At 51.2% G+C, this 14077-nt stretch overlaps 1 protein-coding gene across 1 annotated transcript in view; it reads right to left on the reverse strand.

Annotated features, from left to right (window-relative positions):
* The window catches only part of MAP6 (microtubule associated protein 6), a 73630-nt gene that overhangs the window by 15884 nt on the left and 43669 nt on the right, over window positions 1-14077 (reverse strand). Inside the window, exons 2-3 of the mRNA XM_059411098.1 lie at window positions 4845-5058; window positions 2695-2891 (exon numbers count right to left, since the gene is read on the reverse strand). Coding sequence (XP_059267081.1) covers window positions 2695-2891; window positions 4845-5058 — 411 coding nt within the window. The remainder of the gene's footprint in view (window positions 1-2694; window positions 2892-4844; window positions 5059-14077) is intronic.

Genomic DNA, 14077 nt, shown 5'->3' on the forward strand with positions numbered 1-14077 from the left:
CCTTGGAGAGGCAAAGAGAGAACGGACCGGTTGGAAGCACCAGCAAGTAACAAAAAACTGGGGGAGCCAACGCACAGCCTTAGGGGTTATTTTTACAGGCAAGCAAAGCAGACACTAGGAAAGCTTCAGGCCTTGCTCTCTTGCCAGGAGAACTCAGGGATCCGTAGGAAGATATAAAAAAATGGACAGCCAGGCATTGGAAGCTTGGTCATCTTCAGAAAGGCAAAACGGAAACACTGTTTGTGAAACCATGATCAGTTTCAATCAGCATGTTTGAGATGCAGAATTAGACTGGCTGAGTTTTATTTGTAAACAGTCGAAATCAAAGGAGGTTTCTTGCCATGAAATGACACATTCAAGAGTCAAAGTGAACTACAAGGAAGAATTTTCCCAGTTGCAGGAGTTAAAAAGATGGGGCGGCTGAAGGGTTGAAAAGACATTATACAGGATCATGTCTCAAGCTGCAGGCGGGGCAGAGTTGGAAATTCAGTCCCTGGAGCTGCAAGGTGGGTGGGAAACCATAGTTTGGGTGAACAAACTTGAATCAGACACAGAGATCAAGTCGTATGGATCCTTCTGGTTGTGCTGTTGGGGACACAGGTATATGTAAAGTGCCCTGCACATCTCGCACGGTGTCTGGCACACAGGCATTCAGGACATGAATGTGGAACGAATGTTCCCCTGTGGATCGTGCACTTTGATTTACTTGATCTGCAGAACATACATGATTGTTCTACGGAGAAATCCAAACTGCGGTTAACCTCAACACACCTGACCGATGCCGGACCTCGAGACAACAAACGTCCATTGGTCATTGTCTGGGTAAAGTTAAGCTCGTGTTGATAGAGCTCTCTGGTTAACATTAAGATTAGCCATCGAATAGCTACAATCAGTACTGGGAGCTATCCTGGTCATTTCCAGACAGGCATCCCAAACTGGGATGCTCGAACACTGAAACTCACTCATATTTTCTACCTTCTTCCAAGCTTCTTCTCAGCAGCATGCCCTGAGATAGAAAGGAAGATGACAGTGGGCCTGGCCAAGAGCCTTATTTCTAGGCTCTTAACAGATGTTGCCCACAAAGCACACGCTCAGTGAATTTGCAGAAGACTTCTCTGTCAGCCCCAGGTGACCGACAAAATGGTGTCAACAGAGACTTTGCTGCTTGAATGGTCAGAACAGGAGAGGACTGGGGGAGGCCCTGCTTCCTACACACCACAGGGACCAAAAGGGAGTGCCGCGGTGAGGAGCCTGGGACCCCGCTCACCGCTGCTGTCCTTCCACAGCAGGGGCATGGCACTGGACCACAGCCCAGCCGTGTCACGGTGCCGGCAACAGAAAGGGCTTCAACAACAGGGCAACAAAGCAAACTGAGCAATGTACACGCCACAAGGTTTGCAAATGTAATTTTTCTGGTAGGTATCTTGGGTTCCCTTGTGAGCACTGGGGGTCTTTGCACAACTCTCTAATGCCTACAACACAACTCTAGCACAACTAAGGTGCCACTTGCCGCCCCCAGGGGGCGATGGCCACACAGACACGCGAAACACAATACAGAGAGCTGCTTTTACTCATCAGTGAGGTCAGAAACGCTTGCTAATCACTTAGTAAGGAACTCTCCTAATCTTCAGCTAAGTCACAGACATTTCCACTAACCTGAAATTCAGCGTCCTCTGCCCTCCCTGAGGAACAGAGCAAGCACGCGGGAAGGGAGGGTGAACACCGCCACACTTGCCACGACGTCGACTTCCCACCTTGTGTTTCTCAGAAGCGAGGAAGCCACATTCTAAGTCCACTACCCCTGGCCCCTGAACTTTCCTCCTCAGTCATCTGTGGCCAGCTGCTCTGCCAAACCGCTGGCACTGGATGGGCTGAGGGCACACAGAGGAGAACAATCTCCTCATGCCGGCGGATCTCTCCATGATGTCTAGAACGTACCTAAAACACCAAACCTTCTTACCCTGGCCTGCTTTTAATCATCAATGGCCTATCTATTACTTGGCATACAATTTCAAGCCCACTGATAGGAAACTAAACGTAGTCACACGTTTCTAACAGAAAAGTCTATGAAAAAAATGACTTAACGGACACAATTCATCCTATGGACATTAAGGCCGAGGTTTTTTGCTTTTAAAATATTTCCACAAATGCCATCTACCGCTGAAGCCCCAAAGCGAGCTTCTCTAGCACATGATAACCTTCTGAATTTTGGAAAAGGACACATTTACCTACAGTTCAGAGTGGATCACTGACACAGACTTTGGAGGAGAAGAGGAGGAGGGCACCCTATGGGCATTCCCGAGCGTACCGGGAGACTTCCAGTTGCTGGGAATGGCCTCTGCGTGCCAAGGCCTGCCTCCCTCCCTCAGCAGCCAGCGAGCAGTCTCACCTGCTGTGGGAGGCACAACCAGGGAGCAACGCTTCCCGGGGTTCCTGGTGTTCCGGGGGCCCCGCGGCATGGCCCCCTGCGCCATGCTTAGCCTGGCAAGGTCTCGATTTGGAGAGGAGGCATGCCGCTTGGGCTTGGAGACGGCATTCCTCCATCAAAAGAAACCAAACCGAAGAGCTCCTGGAACACTCAGGACCAAGGCAGATGAGAAACCTCTAAGCAATTTTGTGGCCTTTTTTGTTGGTTGGTTTAAAAAAAAAAAAAAAAGGAAAAGAAGAATAAAAGGAAAGTGCAGTGAAATTTACTCTTTAGCCTCAGCCAGTTTATTGTTCATCTCTTTACTTTGCTCCTTGTCTTCGGGTTGGGTGGCAGTGGGGACCTCTGCGCTCTTTTTCTTGGAGGCCCGGCCTGATACCACCTGCTTGTCTTTGGCCTTCCTCGGGGGCTTATGGCTCGCTGAGGTCTTTTTTGGTTTGGAACTCTGAACGCTAGGTTTCTCCACCTGCTCGGAGAGACAGACAGACAGACCGCAAATATAGAAACACAGAAAGGGAGGGAGTGGGCGAGAGAAGTTAGAGAGAAGACATGATTAGCTCGACAATAACCGTCATGATGACACCTGATGTTGTCTGAAGTATTTTCAGTGACTCAGGTCATCTGGCTTTGGAACCGGATGGTCAGGGGTTTTGGCCACAGGCTCACTGGCCACAGGGGCTCCCCGGCCTGGTGGCTGTCACCACAGAACGACCATGGTGGTAGATGGTATGGCTGTTTTGCCGATACCTGCTGCCCCTCCCCATGGGAAGATTGTACCTCATTACTCTGTTCAATTCGGGCAGGCCTAGGATTTGCTTTAGTCAATGAAATGTGAGCAGAAGGGATGGGGTCACCTCCAGAGGAAACTGGAGGGCCAACGGGTACTTCCCCCTGCTCTCTTCTCTCGGCCACGAGAGAGGTTCTCTGTTACCCGAGGGCCACACTGTAGAGGCGGCGAGGAGTAGGGCTGCCGGCCCCCCCACATGGTGGACAGTTATTAATGAGAAATAAACCTTTGTTGGTAGAAGATGCAAAGATTCGGGGGCGGTATCACCACTGACCATATAAACTGGCCTTTCCTGTTTCTGTCTCCGGGAAGGTGAGCTCGTGTGGAGAAATGGGCCAGGCAGTCTCACCTCAGAGAGGCCTTCACACTGCCCTCCATCCAGTCTTCCTCTCCTGCTGGCTCCCAGGATTCTCTTCCCAGAGCAGCCCATCCACTCCCCCCAAACCCTCACCTCTAACTCTGCCCCCTTACTCCCAGGAAACGGCCTGGCCCTCTCTCTCCCAAGAACTCTGGGGTCACTGTGTATGGTCCCTCGATATGCCCTCCATCTCTGGGTTCACCTTCCCCAAACTTCCCTCCTTCCTTCTCTTGAGTCTTCTTTTGTGCAAAGCGGAATATGGCCAGAGATGCTGTTGGGCCTCCCAGGCTAAGACATTCACTCAGGGAGCTCCAGGGCTTTTCAGTCACCTCTGTCCTGTACCTCCTGGTTTGCCCAGGAATGAGGGCTTTCACGGAACACAGAACTCTCAGTGCTCCAAGTGGAGGAGTCCAGTCAAGCTGACTTAGTTCCCACTTTACCTAGAATTTAGTCCAGGGCCAAACAGGAAACTATTTCAGTGCAAGACTTTCAGACAAAAGCAGAGGAAAGGCTCTCACGCTTTTCCTGCTTTTATAGATAAAAGGGATATTTGCACAACCCCATGTGGCTTGACTTCACAGAATCAGCCTTGGCATTTATGATTCCTGCTTCCAGCTGAGTCTCCAACTCGGTTCTCCCCCTCACAAGTGTGTACTGGGATACAAATAAGGCAAAGTACTGTTATTAATGGAAATCCCTGAATCCACTGAAAGTTACTTAGAAATGTAAATCATTCACAGACTGTCTATTACAGTAACAAATTACCCGGAATACATCTTGCAGCTGATGAGACAGGTGCTCTGAGCTGATGGTGCCTAGTGTTTATGGAGGAAAAGGATAAAAAGGAGTAAGGAGTTGTCCATGGATTGGAGCCGAGGATGCTGGCAGGGGCAGGGTGGGAGGAAGCCAGCGAGACACCTCCAATGGCTAGCACTTCAGGGGCAAAAGCAGCTGTTTTAAGAAGGAGGGACTGAGGGCTCAGGTGGGGTTTTCTGCCACTTTTTTGGAGGGTGGTTTTAAAATCTAGAAGCCAGTTCTCTGAAAACCGGCCAGTCCTCAAGCAGTTTTATTTTAGGCACTGTTCCTTTTAAACATTTCTTTGAATTTAGCCAAGGTTCCTGTTCCCTGGTCTCTGTGCTACCAAAAAGAGGAGGAATTTCCCAGGAGCCCTTGGGGTGGGGCCAGGTGGGCAGTAGCCCCGCCCTCACACTGTGCTGCCCTTAAGCCCTTGTATCTAGGTTGTGCTGAGGGGTTCCCCACAATATCTAGCTCACCTTTGGGGGTTCCTTGAAAGGTTCGCTGTAGAGGCTGCGTATTCTTCTGCGATCAATGACCTTATTGTCCGCTGGTGTGGGCTTGTTGGCTTCCCCTTTGAACTGGGCACTGTAGCTGGTCTCGTGAGCCATCTTATCATCTGGAGGCTTGTACTGGGGCCTGGCTTTTATCGGTTTCACAGGCTTGATATCCGTCCATGCTCTGAATTCGTTTCTGTGAATCAAAGAAAGCATAAGCGATATGAAGCACTATCTGGTGGGACACAGTGGTTCTCGAACAGGGCTGCAAGCACAGCAAAGCTCTCAGCGGGGCTCACTGCTGATGGAGGAGCGGCTCAGCAGTGAACTTCCCTGTCTCCTCATGGGGAAGCGCGTGGTTTCCTTCCTGCTGCATGGGTGCAGGCTGCGGCAGTAGCCCTTGTAGGAAGACAGGCTGCCAGCTACAACTGTGTGATCATAGAGAGGCAATTCTAATCTCTGGACCTTGTTTTTGCACTATCTTAGATGAGGCTGAAAACACTCAATCCACTCCATCATGCCTGGATTCAACCTCTAGGACTGAATGCCTGGCACGTGGGAGGTCAAGAGTGTGAGAATGAGACGTGTTAGAAGGTGTGTCTGGAGCCTTCATGCCACAGCCAAGGACCAAGGCCCCTCCCCCACCTTGTCATGCTGAGACCCTTTGTCCTCAAGGGTCTGCTAGCAGAGGGCTTGCTTCCTATGTTGCCAGAAATTTAACAGTCTTAATCCCTGTAGATGAAAACACTCATGAGATGTCTAAATGCTTCCAGATACAAACAAGCAAAATGTACCAAACACAGGTGGAGTCACTGTTAGGATGGGTATTTCGGTGAGTACACGCAGGACAGTCTTCGCGTGCTCTGGTGTGAATGGCTATCGGGCCTGACCCTTTAATGACCACCATCTGCTGCTCTTTCCTGAGTCAGTGTGTCCATGTTCTTATCGTGGCTCCTAACCAGCTGTTTCTGATCTGTTACAGGGCTGGAGACTAGATGGGGACAATGTCTGAAGCAGGGTCGAGTACATGCGGCTGCTTATAGAGGACATGCGGTCCATCCTGTTCGTTGAGTGCATGACATCCGACGGATCTGTTCCCACTGGGAGCCATGAGAAGCTGTGTTGTGGGAAAGGAAGAGGTAGGATGTGCGTAAGTGCGGCTAGGTTCTTCCAGCGCTCTCGTCACCCTCACCGATGAGGCCCTCCTTCGGGGCTCAGAGACGAGGGGCACAAACAGGAGGGATGACGGAAAGAGCTGAGGCTGTGAGAGTCCTGCAGTCCCAGCCCCACTTCTAACGAGCTGTGGGGCAGGCCCCTCCCTTCTCTGAGTCGGTCAAAAAAAGACTCAGACCAGACAATGTCTTTATCCTATGACCTTTTAGCTCAGAGGGTCTCTGAGTCGGTCAAGCTGGTTTGGTTAACACAGAGCCCCTTGTTGGTCATTTGACCTCCTGAGGGGAATTGGCTCATTTGTGAAGAGAGAGATCACAGTTTCTTAAGAGACTGTCCTCCCCACCACCCAAGCATCAGACTCACCTTTCCAATGCATCTTGGACCCTCACCTAGGGGCCCCTCTGACTCAAATACAACATCCCTAGAACCAAAGCATCTTGTCTCCCCCTCCAAATTGTCTTCATTCCCTCATCATTCAATTTATTTCATTCATTCATTTGCAACACATTTCCTGAGTGCCTAGGGTCTCTCTGGCAGGATGCTGAGCTCTGTGGAGCCAAACTCAGTAAGAGAAGCCCTGGGCGCAAGAGGGAATGAGATTTGTCCAGGATGGTAAGAAAAGAGCCATGAAAGAGGGGGGGAGTGGGGAACACAGCCTATGCCAGCCTGGGAGGGAGTCGGAGATGTGGCTTCTGGAGTGGAGTCAGAGATGGGATGGGGAGCTGGCAAGGGTTCCAGGCAGAGTGAGGGGTACCTGAAGAGGCAGCTGAGACATGGCCCTTTGCACGCAGTTTGGGTGGTTGGGCTGAAGCTTGTGGGGAAGAGCACAGGAGGCTGGACAGATCGTGAGGTCCTGCCAGCCATGCTGAGGGGATGGTCTGGACTGTATCGAGGAGCTGCCAGATGGTTCCAAGCCAAAGAAGAATATGGCAGATTAGTTTGGGGAGAGAGAACTTTGGCAGCAGTGTGAATGGCGCATATACGGGGAGAGGTGAGTCAGGAGGCCAGGCAGGAGACTGTGCAGTGTGCCGGGAGGAAGACAGAGGCCTGAACCAGGACAGTGGCAATTGGGACTGAGAGTGGCTCCAAGTCAAGAGGGAAGTGGGCAGGACTTGAAAGTGGCTGAGTCGAGGGAGGCCAGGGTCAAAAGGGAATCTGGAGAGATTCAGGATTTGGGTTTGTGGATGTCAGCGCTACCCACTGAGTTGGGGAAACTGGGAGGAGAAGGGGACTTGGAGGGTTGAGACCCTCCAATTCTGTTAATGGCCCCCATCTGCTCTAGCCTCAAGGCTGCATTATATCTTTTCCTGTGCTCTCTTCCACTGTTTTACACTTCCGTGGGTTCACCCAGCTACTTCGACCTGACTTCTGAGCCATTCTGGGCTGGACTGGGTCACACTGGGCACTGTGGCCACCATGACCCCCCCAAGTCTCCAGGCTCCCCCTCCTTCCTCCCACCCTTTAGGACCCGAGTATTGCCAAAGCCCCTTATACGTGGCTTATTGGTAACGACTTGGTTACTGCATATATGAGGTCAGAACCCTGAGTTTTTTGCTCCTACTTCTGCCTGCTTCCAGAATCAGGATTGACACAGGTCTACACTGGCCTGAGAGCTGTTTCTGGATCATCTCTCCCAGGCCAGCCTCTGCAGCTTTCCTGCATCTCTGGCCTGGCCTCTGGGCTGGCAGGCATTTCACAGTGAGCATTATCCGTGGGTTAATTGTCCTCGGACAATTGTCCTCGTGGGATCAGTCTGGTGACCCTGATCTTAAACAACTGATCTTCATATGAAGCCATGTAGTGAGTTCCATGATAAGGCCACTGCAATTAGGACAGACAGTTCAGCTGAAACCCAAATTCTGCTACTTAGAACTTTCTTCAAACTCGCCATAAAACCTTCCCCAGCCACAAGCCGTAACTAAGCATCTGTCACACAAGTAGAATCAGCTACCATTTGTTACCCACCTTTTATAAGCTGGAGGGTTGTTTTGGGTTTGCTTTGGTATATTATCTGTAATCCTTACAACAACTTTGAGAGACGGTCATATTGTATCTCTCTTACAAAAGAAGGTAACCCAGGCTCAGAGGGGTTAGGTGGCTTGCATAGGCCAAAGAGCTGGCAAAGAAGCAGGACTGATCTATGAGCCTGGGTTTGTGAGGCCCCACGGCCCACATCCTTCCACTACACTTCTCCCATGTGTCGACACTGCAGTGTGTTTGGCCTGTTCTCTCACTGGAGGGGCCTGTGCGGCTCAGGCCTGCTGAGTGCAATGCCGTGGAGGGTTTGGTGACACAGCTGCACGAGATGACCCCTGAGCTCCTCCAGCCCTGAGATGCTTCTCCCAGAACAGCATGGGCCACGCTCTCAGCTCAGTCATGACCACAGCCTCTTGCCACCAGCCCAGGGTCCCCTGTACACATGGACTCCCCTTTCCGTGCAGCTGGATTTCAGCTCGATGGTTCATTCCTTTAATCATTTGACATTTACCAAACACCAGCCATGGGTGGGGCATGTGTCCTACAGGGCATGTGACCCAGTGGCCGAGGTGGCTACAGTTTAGTAGGTCAGAATCTGTCTGTGTGTGGTCCTAAGCAAATGGGACAGAGGGACAGAGGGAAAAGGATGCTTAATTTTCAAGGGGGCACTAAAAGATGGAGACAGAGAAGTGGACAAAGGGAATTCAGGCAGCACTCTGAGTCCCTGAGGCAGGATCAGAGAGCAGGTGAGCGCTCAGGGTGTGGAGGATGGTGTCCTTGGAAGGATGTCCAGGTGACCAGGCTAGGTGGGAGCTGGGGCCAGGCTTACAGGGCCTGGAATGCTTTGTTTACATGCTTGCAGTTGGCCTGGGGAGCTGCTGAACGTTTCTGAGCGAAGCAGCACTGTTCCTCCATTAATGTCCTCCTCTCAGACTGCCCCACTTTTCTTTAATCTTCAAGGCCCAGCTTGGGGCTCTCCTCTTCCAGGACTCCCTCCTGGATTTCTCAGCCCAAAGTTTCCTCTCTCTTGCCTCCTGGATACTTTACTACCTTGTCCAACTTTGTGGTGACCCATGCAGTTGTACATTGCTCTTTATTTTATGAGTTCACTTTACCTCTCCTGAGGGATGAGATACATAACAGAAAATTCCAGACGGAACCCGACTTTTTAGTCCAACCTCATCTGCAAGGCTGTGAAGGGATATCCTTTAACTTACCCTATGTCAAACTGCGGGTTAGGGGCAGAGCTGGGTGAGAAACCCCCTGGTGTCTACGTGCTGTGCCAGGCCCTGGCCCTCACCCAGGCCCCCACTGAGAACCGTGTTCCATATCTTTCTCGCATTCTCCATGGGACTTAAGGGCTTGGCATTGAGTGACTATTTCATGGAATTAGCTCTTATTTGATCTCCTTTCTGGTCTTTTCTTCTTGTAGGAAAGAGTTGTCCATACTAAAGCAAGCATCTGGTGTCTCCCAAGCTTTCGTAAAATCCACCCTCCCTAGATTGACAGGAGGCTGCCCAGAGCCCCCAGTGAGTGAAGCCACTATGGTGGCAAAGGGTTGGGGACAGGAAGGAAGCCCTGACAATCAGGGGGCAGGTAAGGAAAGGAAGAGTTTGCTAACACTTCCCAATGCCCACTTCCTTTAGGCTGAGCTCTCTGTGCATCCAGCCTTAGTTTACCTTTTCATCATCCCTGTGAGGTTGCTGTTATTAGCCCCACGTTATATATGAGGAACCTGAGTACAGACAGGTGAAGAGCTCGCCAAGCCAGTAAGCCGTTATTGGACGTGAGTCTGTCTGGCTCAAAGCCCATGCCCCTTCTGCCATCCCACACTTGGGGGTGGATGTGTAACCCGCCACAAGCTCATGGCAGCTTCAGCTCCGGGCAGCAATCACAAGACAGCACTTCCCTTCAGCCATTCTGGGTGCCCCAGTGAGACTGTGAGCATATGGGAGGGTCCCACATCTACTGGCTGCTGCCCCTGGCATCCCAGAGAGGCTCCCCATGCCATGGCTCCTCCTGTATCATGATCCAGGGAAGCCATGGGGATGGGATTTCCAACTGCATTGCCATGGGCCCATGATCCCCTCCACAGCAAATCATTCCAGGCTCAATGCAGTTCTTCTCTCCTGCACAATCCCTGCAGGGACAGAGCAGGGTTTGGGATTATGATGACCCTCTGTGGCTGGGTAAACTACACGGGGAAGTAGGCTCAACCAGTATGTTCAGGTCTGGGTTTAACAGACTCCTCTAATGGCTCCTGTGTGCTGGAAAATCTGTGGAGAAAAGCTTGGGCCAGCCTCCAAGCTCCCATCAAGGAACAGCAGAGACAGGCCCAGGGTAAGTCACCTCACAGAGACCTGGTAGACAAGATGTTCCTAGACTGTTCCCACGGGGCCTTTAGATAGGTGCATTCTTGCATTCTGAGAAGCTGCTAAAGCAGTTTGCTGACCAGGCAAAGATTTTAAAGGAGGCAGCAAACACCCTACTTTTGCCTCCTCCTGTCCAGTCCCCCTGTGCCATCTCACTTCAGCCCTCGAGACCTCCTCTCCCTGGACCGTGGCCTCAGAACCTCAGCATCAGAGTCCCAGGCTCTCCCTCCTCCCTCTGATTCATCGGCACAGGCTCCAGGAGAGATTGTCCTCCAGCTCCGCCATGAGCACACTACTTCCCTGCTAAACCCTGAGGCAGATCCCAGTCACTACAGGACCAGCTGTGCTCCAAGCCAAGGCCCCCTCCAGTTTGCTCACGCTGTGGCTCCTCAGGACGACGTGCACGGCCCTGTGACTCAGCCCGCAGTTATCCTTCTGGCCTTACTTCGTCCTCACCAGCCACCCCGTCGTCACTCAGTGAGCACCTGCTCGGTGCCAGGTGCAGCACAAAGCTCCTTAAACGAATTACGAGCCCGAGCCCGAGCCACAGCTACCATGGCTGACTTTGCCAGTGACATCACCACGGCCCCTCCCCACACACCTGCCGCACTGCCCTTCCTCCGAACTTTCGCCCTTGCCGTTCCCATGCCCAGCATCCTCTTCCCTCCATACCCCCTGGCTTTTGCGTGGAGCTTGTTCTCTGACCTTATCCCTCCGCAGCACTCACTGAGCATGTTACGGCAGGTGGCCTGGGTAGGTCTCTCTCTTCCCTCCCAGAGGTGCCATCGTCGAGGATCAGGACGGTCTCTCTGCATCTGTGTGATGCTGGCGGAGCCTGGGCCAGCAATTCAAAACGCAGCCTCCCCCTCTCTCTGCTGAAGGATTGGCTGCCCCAGAAGTCCTGGCTGCCCCAGCTGGGCGAGGGCATGAGGGGGCCGTCCAAGAGTCTCTTGGCTTCGGGCATCTGTGTCACTTCTCACCATATCCACAGATTCTTGCACACTCCTCTCTCAGGTGGGACTCCTGCTTGCTTCCTTGCAGAGCACTCACACTGAGGACAGAAAGTGGCCACGGCAGGAGGACTCACACACACGCCCCCACGGAGAGGCCTGTGCGCAAGGAACTGCAGTGTCGTGCTGAAGGGCACGTGAATGGGCCATCTTAGAGGTTGAGCCTCAGGCCCCCGCAAGGATTCAGATGATGCTGGGAGAGTGCCTAGAACCATTCTAGAAGCCATTCCTTGGTTTCTGACCCTTAGAAACTGTAGGAGATAGTAAACATTGGTCGGCTTAAGCTGTTAAGTGTTGGTAGTCAGGTCTTACAGAGCAATCGATTCTAATATGCACCCTGATCAGAAATTATTCCTCTCCTCAAAAGGGGCTTAAAACACCCACACTTCACTTCGCAAAGCAGAGAGCCCTGGTGTGAACAGAGCACAGGAACTTCAAGCTCCAGCAGAAATGTGGCACTAAGTGAACAGAAGGTCCTGCTCTGGTTGCAAGAAAATTGGGGGGTAGGGCAGGGTGGGACCATACTGTGGCCCTCACTAGGAGGTAGCAAGGCCTCCGATGCCACAAAGCGGATAAAGATGAGGCTGCCTTGAGGCCAGGTCATCAGCAGAAACAAAGAAACACAGGCCCTCAGGAGAAAACCGTGTCTCAGAGCACTCAGCATATACAGGGAGGTACAGGCAGGGTTTAACAAGGTGAGAAATGGCACAGAGCCCGAGTCAGGACAGAGAAGGGGGTTCACTGGCAAGGGCACAGGCTGGGGAGTGGGATAAACCTGGGCTACAGCCCAGCTCCAACCCTCGGGCCAGGCCCTCCCCTGCTCTGAACCATAGGGAGCTTGAGACCGACATCACAGGACTGATGCAGGGTTCAAGGAGAATGTCGTCGTTGAAGAGGACCTGCCCATCTGTGTCAGTGCGACAAAGCCCATGCTGGATAACTGTATAATAAATGCATTTGGTTTTCATCACAGAGTTGTTTGTTCAAGAAAAACTATTGAGTATCTTCTATATTCCAGGCCCAGAGCTAGCAATGTAGCATGAACAGGTGGAAGCAACAACAGCCCCCACTGGCTTGGTAGTCGGGCTGGGAGATTCGGACAACCACGCCGTCAGCTGTCTGTCCCCATGGCTGTAGTTCTTTCTCTTTTTAAAAAGATTTTATTTATTTGACCGAGAGAGACACAGCGAGAAAGGGAGCACTAACAGGGGAAGTGGGAGAGAGAGAAGCAAGCTTCCCACTAAGCAGGGAGTCTGATGGGGTCTCCATCCCAGGACCCTGAGATCATGACCTGAGCCGAAGGCAGACACTTAAACCACCCAGGCACCCCCCCCCCCCCCCCCCCCCCCCCCCCCCCCCGCCCCCCGCAGTGCTTGTATTTCTGACCACTGCAGTCAACATTCTGGTGCTAAGAGAGGGCAAAATCTGGGCTGCAGCTTCCGATGCCAGGTTTATTTCTGAATGCATTTCACATTAGACTTGAACAAAGTAGCATTCAGTGAATGCCTGATTAATTGAATCTCCAATACTGAATGTCCACCATACACAGACGTTCGCTTAAGGACCTGCCCCACTTACACACATTTTCTTGCAGTGATTCAAGGGGAGATACTGAAAGAGCAATTATGGGGGGAGGGGGAGACTGAAGACAGGCAGGGAGCCATTTGATTGATGAAGCCCGGCTCCAGGAGAGGGAGGGGGGCAGGCATCAGAAGAATGGCGAGAGAGTTTGGCCTTGGAGAGAAAGCGTTGCCAAAGAAGAGAATAGGGGCTGCTCTTTCATTTCTAATTTGAAAAGACCTAGCATTTACAAGAAATGATGAGATAGAATTACACAAGGAATAATTCTACTGCTGGGGAGAATATCTACATGTGTTAATTGGTGCAAATCACTTCTCCACAAAAGTAGGGACTCAATAATGGATTACTGCCAGCCGTGATAGAATATAAATTCCATGTCTCTGCCCATAAGGCCCAGATTTATTACATATCTAAGTTCTTGGGAAATAAAATTCTCTCCTCATCCTCTTGACAACAAAATTTCCAACAACATTCTTCCACTGTTTTATGATGGAAGAAAATCGTGCTGTTAAGTCTTAATGGTCTAAAATCTTCCTACGGATTCTCATAGGTAATTTACATTGTCATGGAAACATTAAGTTTCTGTTCAAAAATCTTGCCTACGTTTGTTATATTAAAGTGTTCTCGAAGAAGGGAAGCAGGCTCTTTCATGAAATCTGTTGGAAACAAGCCAGTGAACGCTGTCGGTTGCCAAGCTATTGTCAGGAGCCTGTTCAAGGAAGTAGGATGTGGAGATTAAAAAGAAAAAAAAAAACACCTGAGCCTAGAGGGGTGCAGGGGCTTAGAGCGGCTTTTCTCTCTTTGGAGGGGAATGAAAGATTGTTTCTTCCTGGTAGAAATGACTGGGTCGGGAGAGGAGCTTTATGGGCTATGCCTGTGTATTTGCTTGCTTGCGTCTTTCAGCTTCTTTTGTGTGAGAGGGAGAAAGGGGATCTGATGGAGAATACCAATGCTGTAAGCATTTAGGACCACAGTTCTTGGCCATTAACATCCAGTAAACACATGCACAACACATATATAATAGTTTTCTAAAATGCAGAAGGCATGTACTTGAGCAAATCAATGTCTGTATATAAAGAAAAGTTTGAAGCACATCTAATGT

Source organism: Mustela nigripes, chromosome 1 (genome assembly GCF_022355385.1).
Source record: "Mustela nigripes isolate SB6536 chromosome 1, MUSNIG.SB6536, whole genome shotgun sequence".
NCBI classification, from domain to species: Eukaryota; Metazoa; Chordata; class Mammalia; order Carnivora; family Mustelidae; genus Mustela; species Mustela nigripes.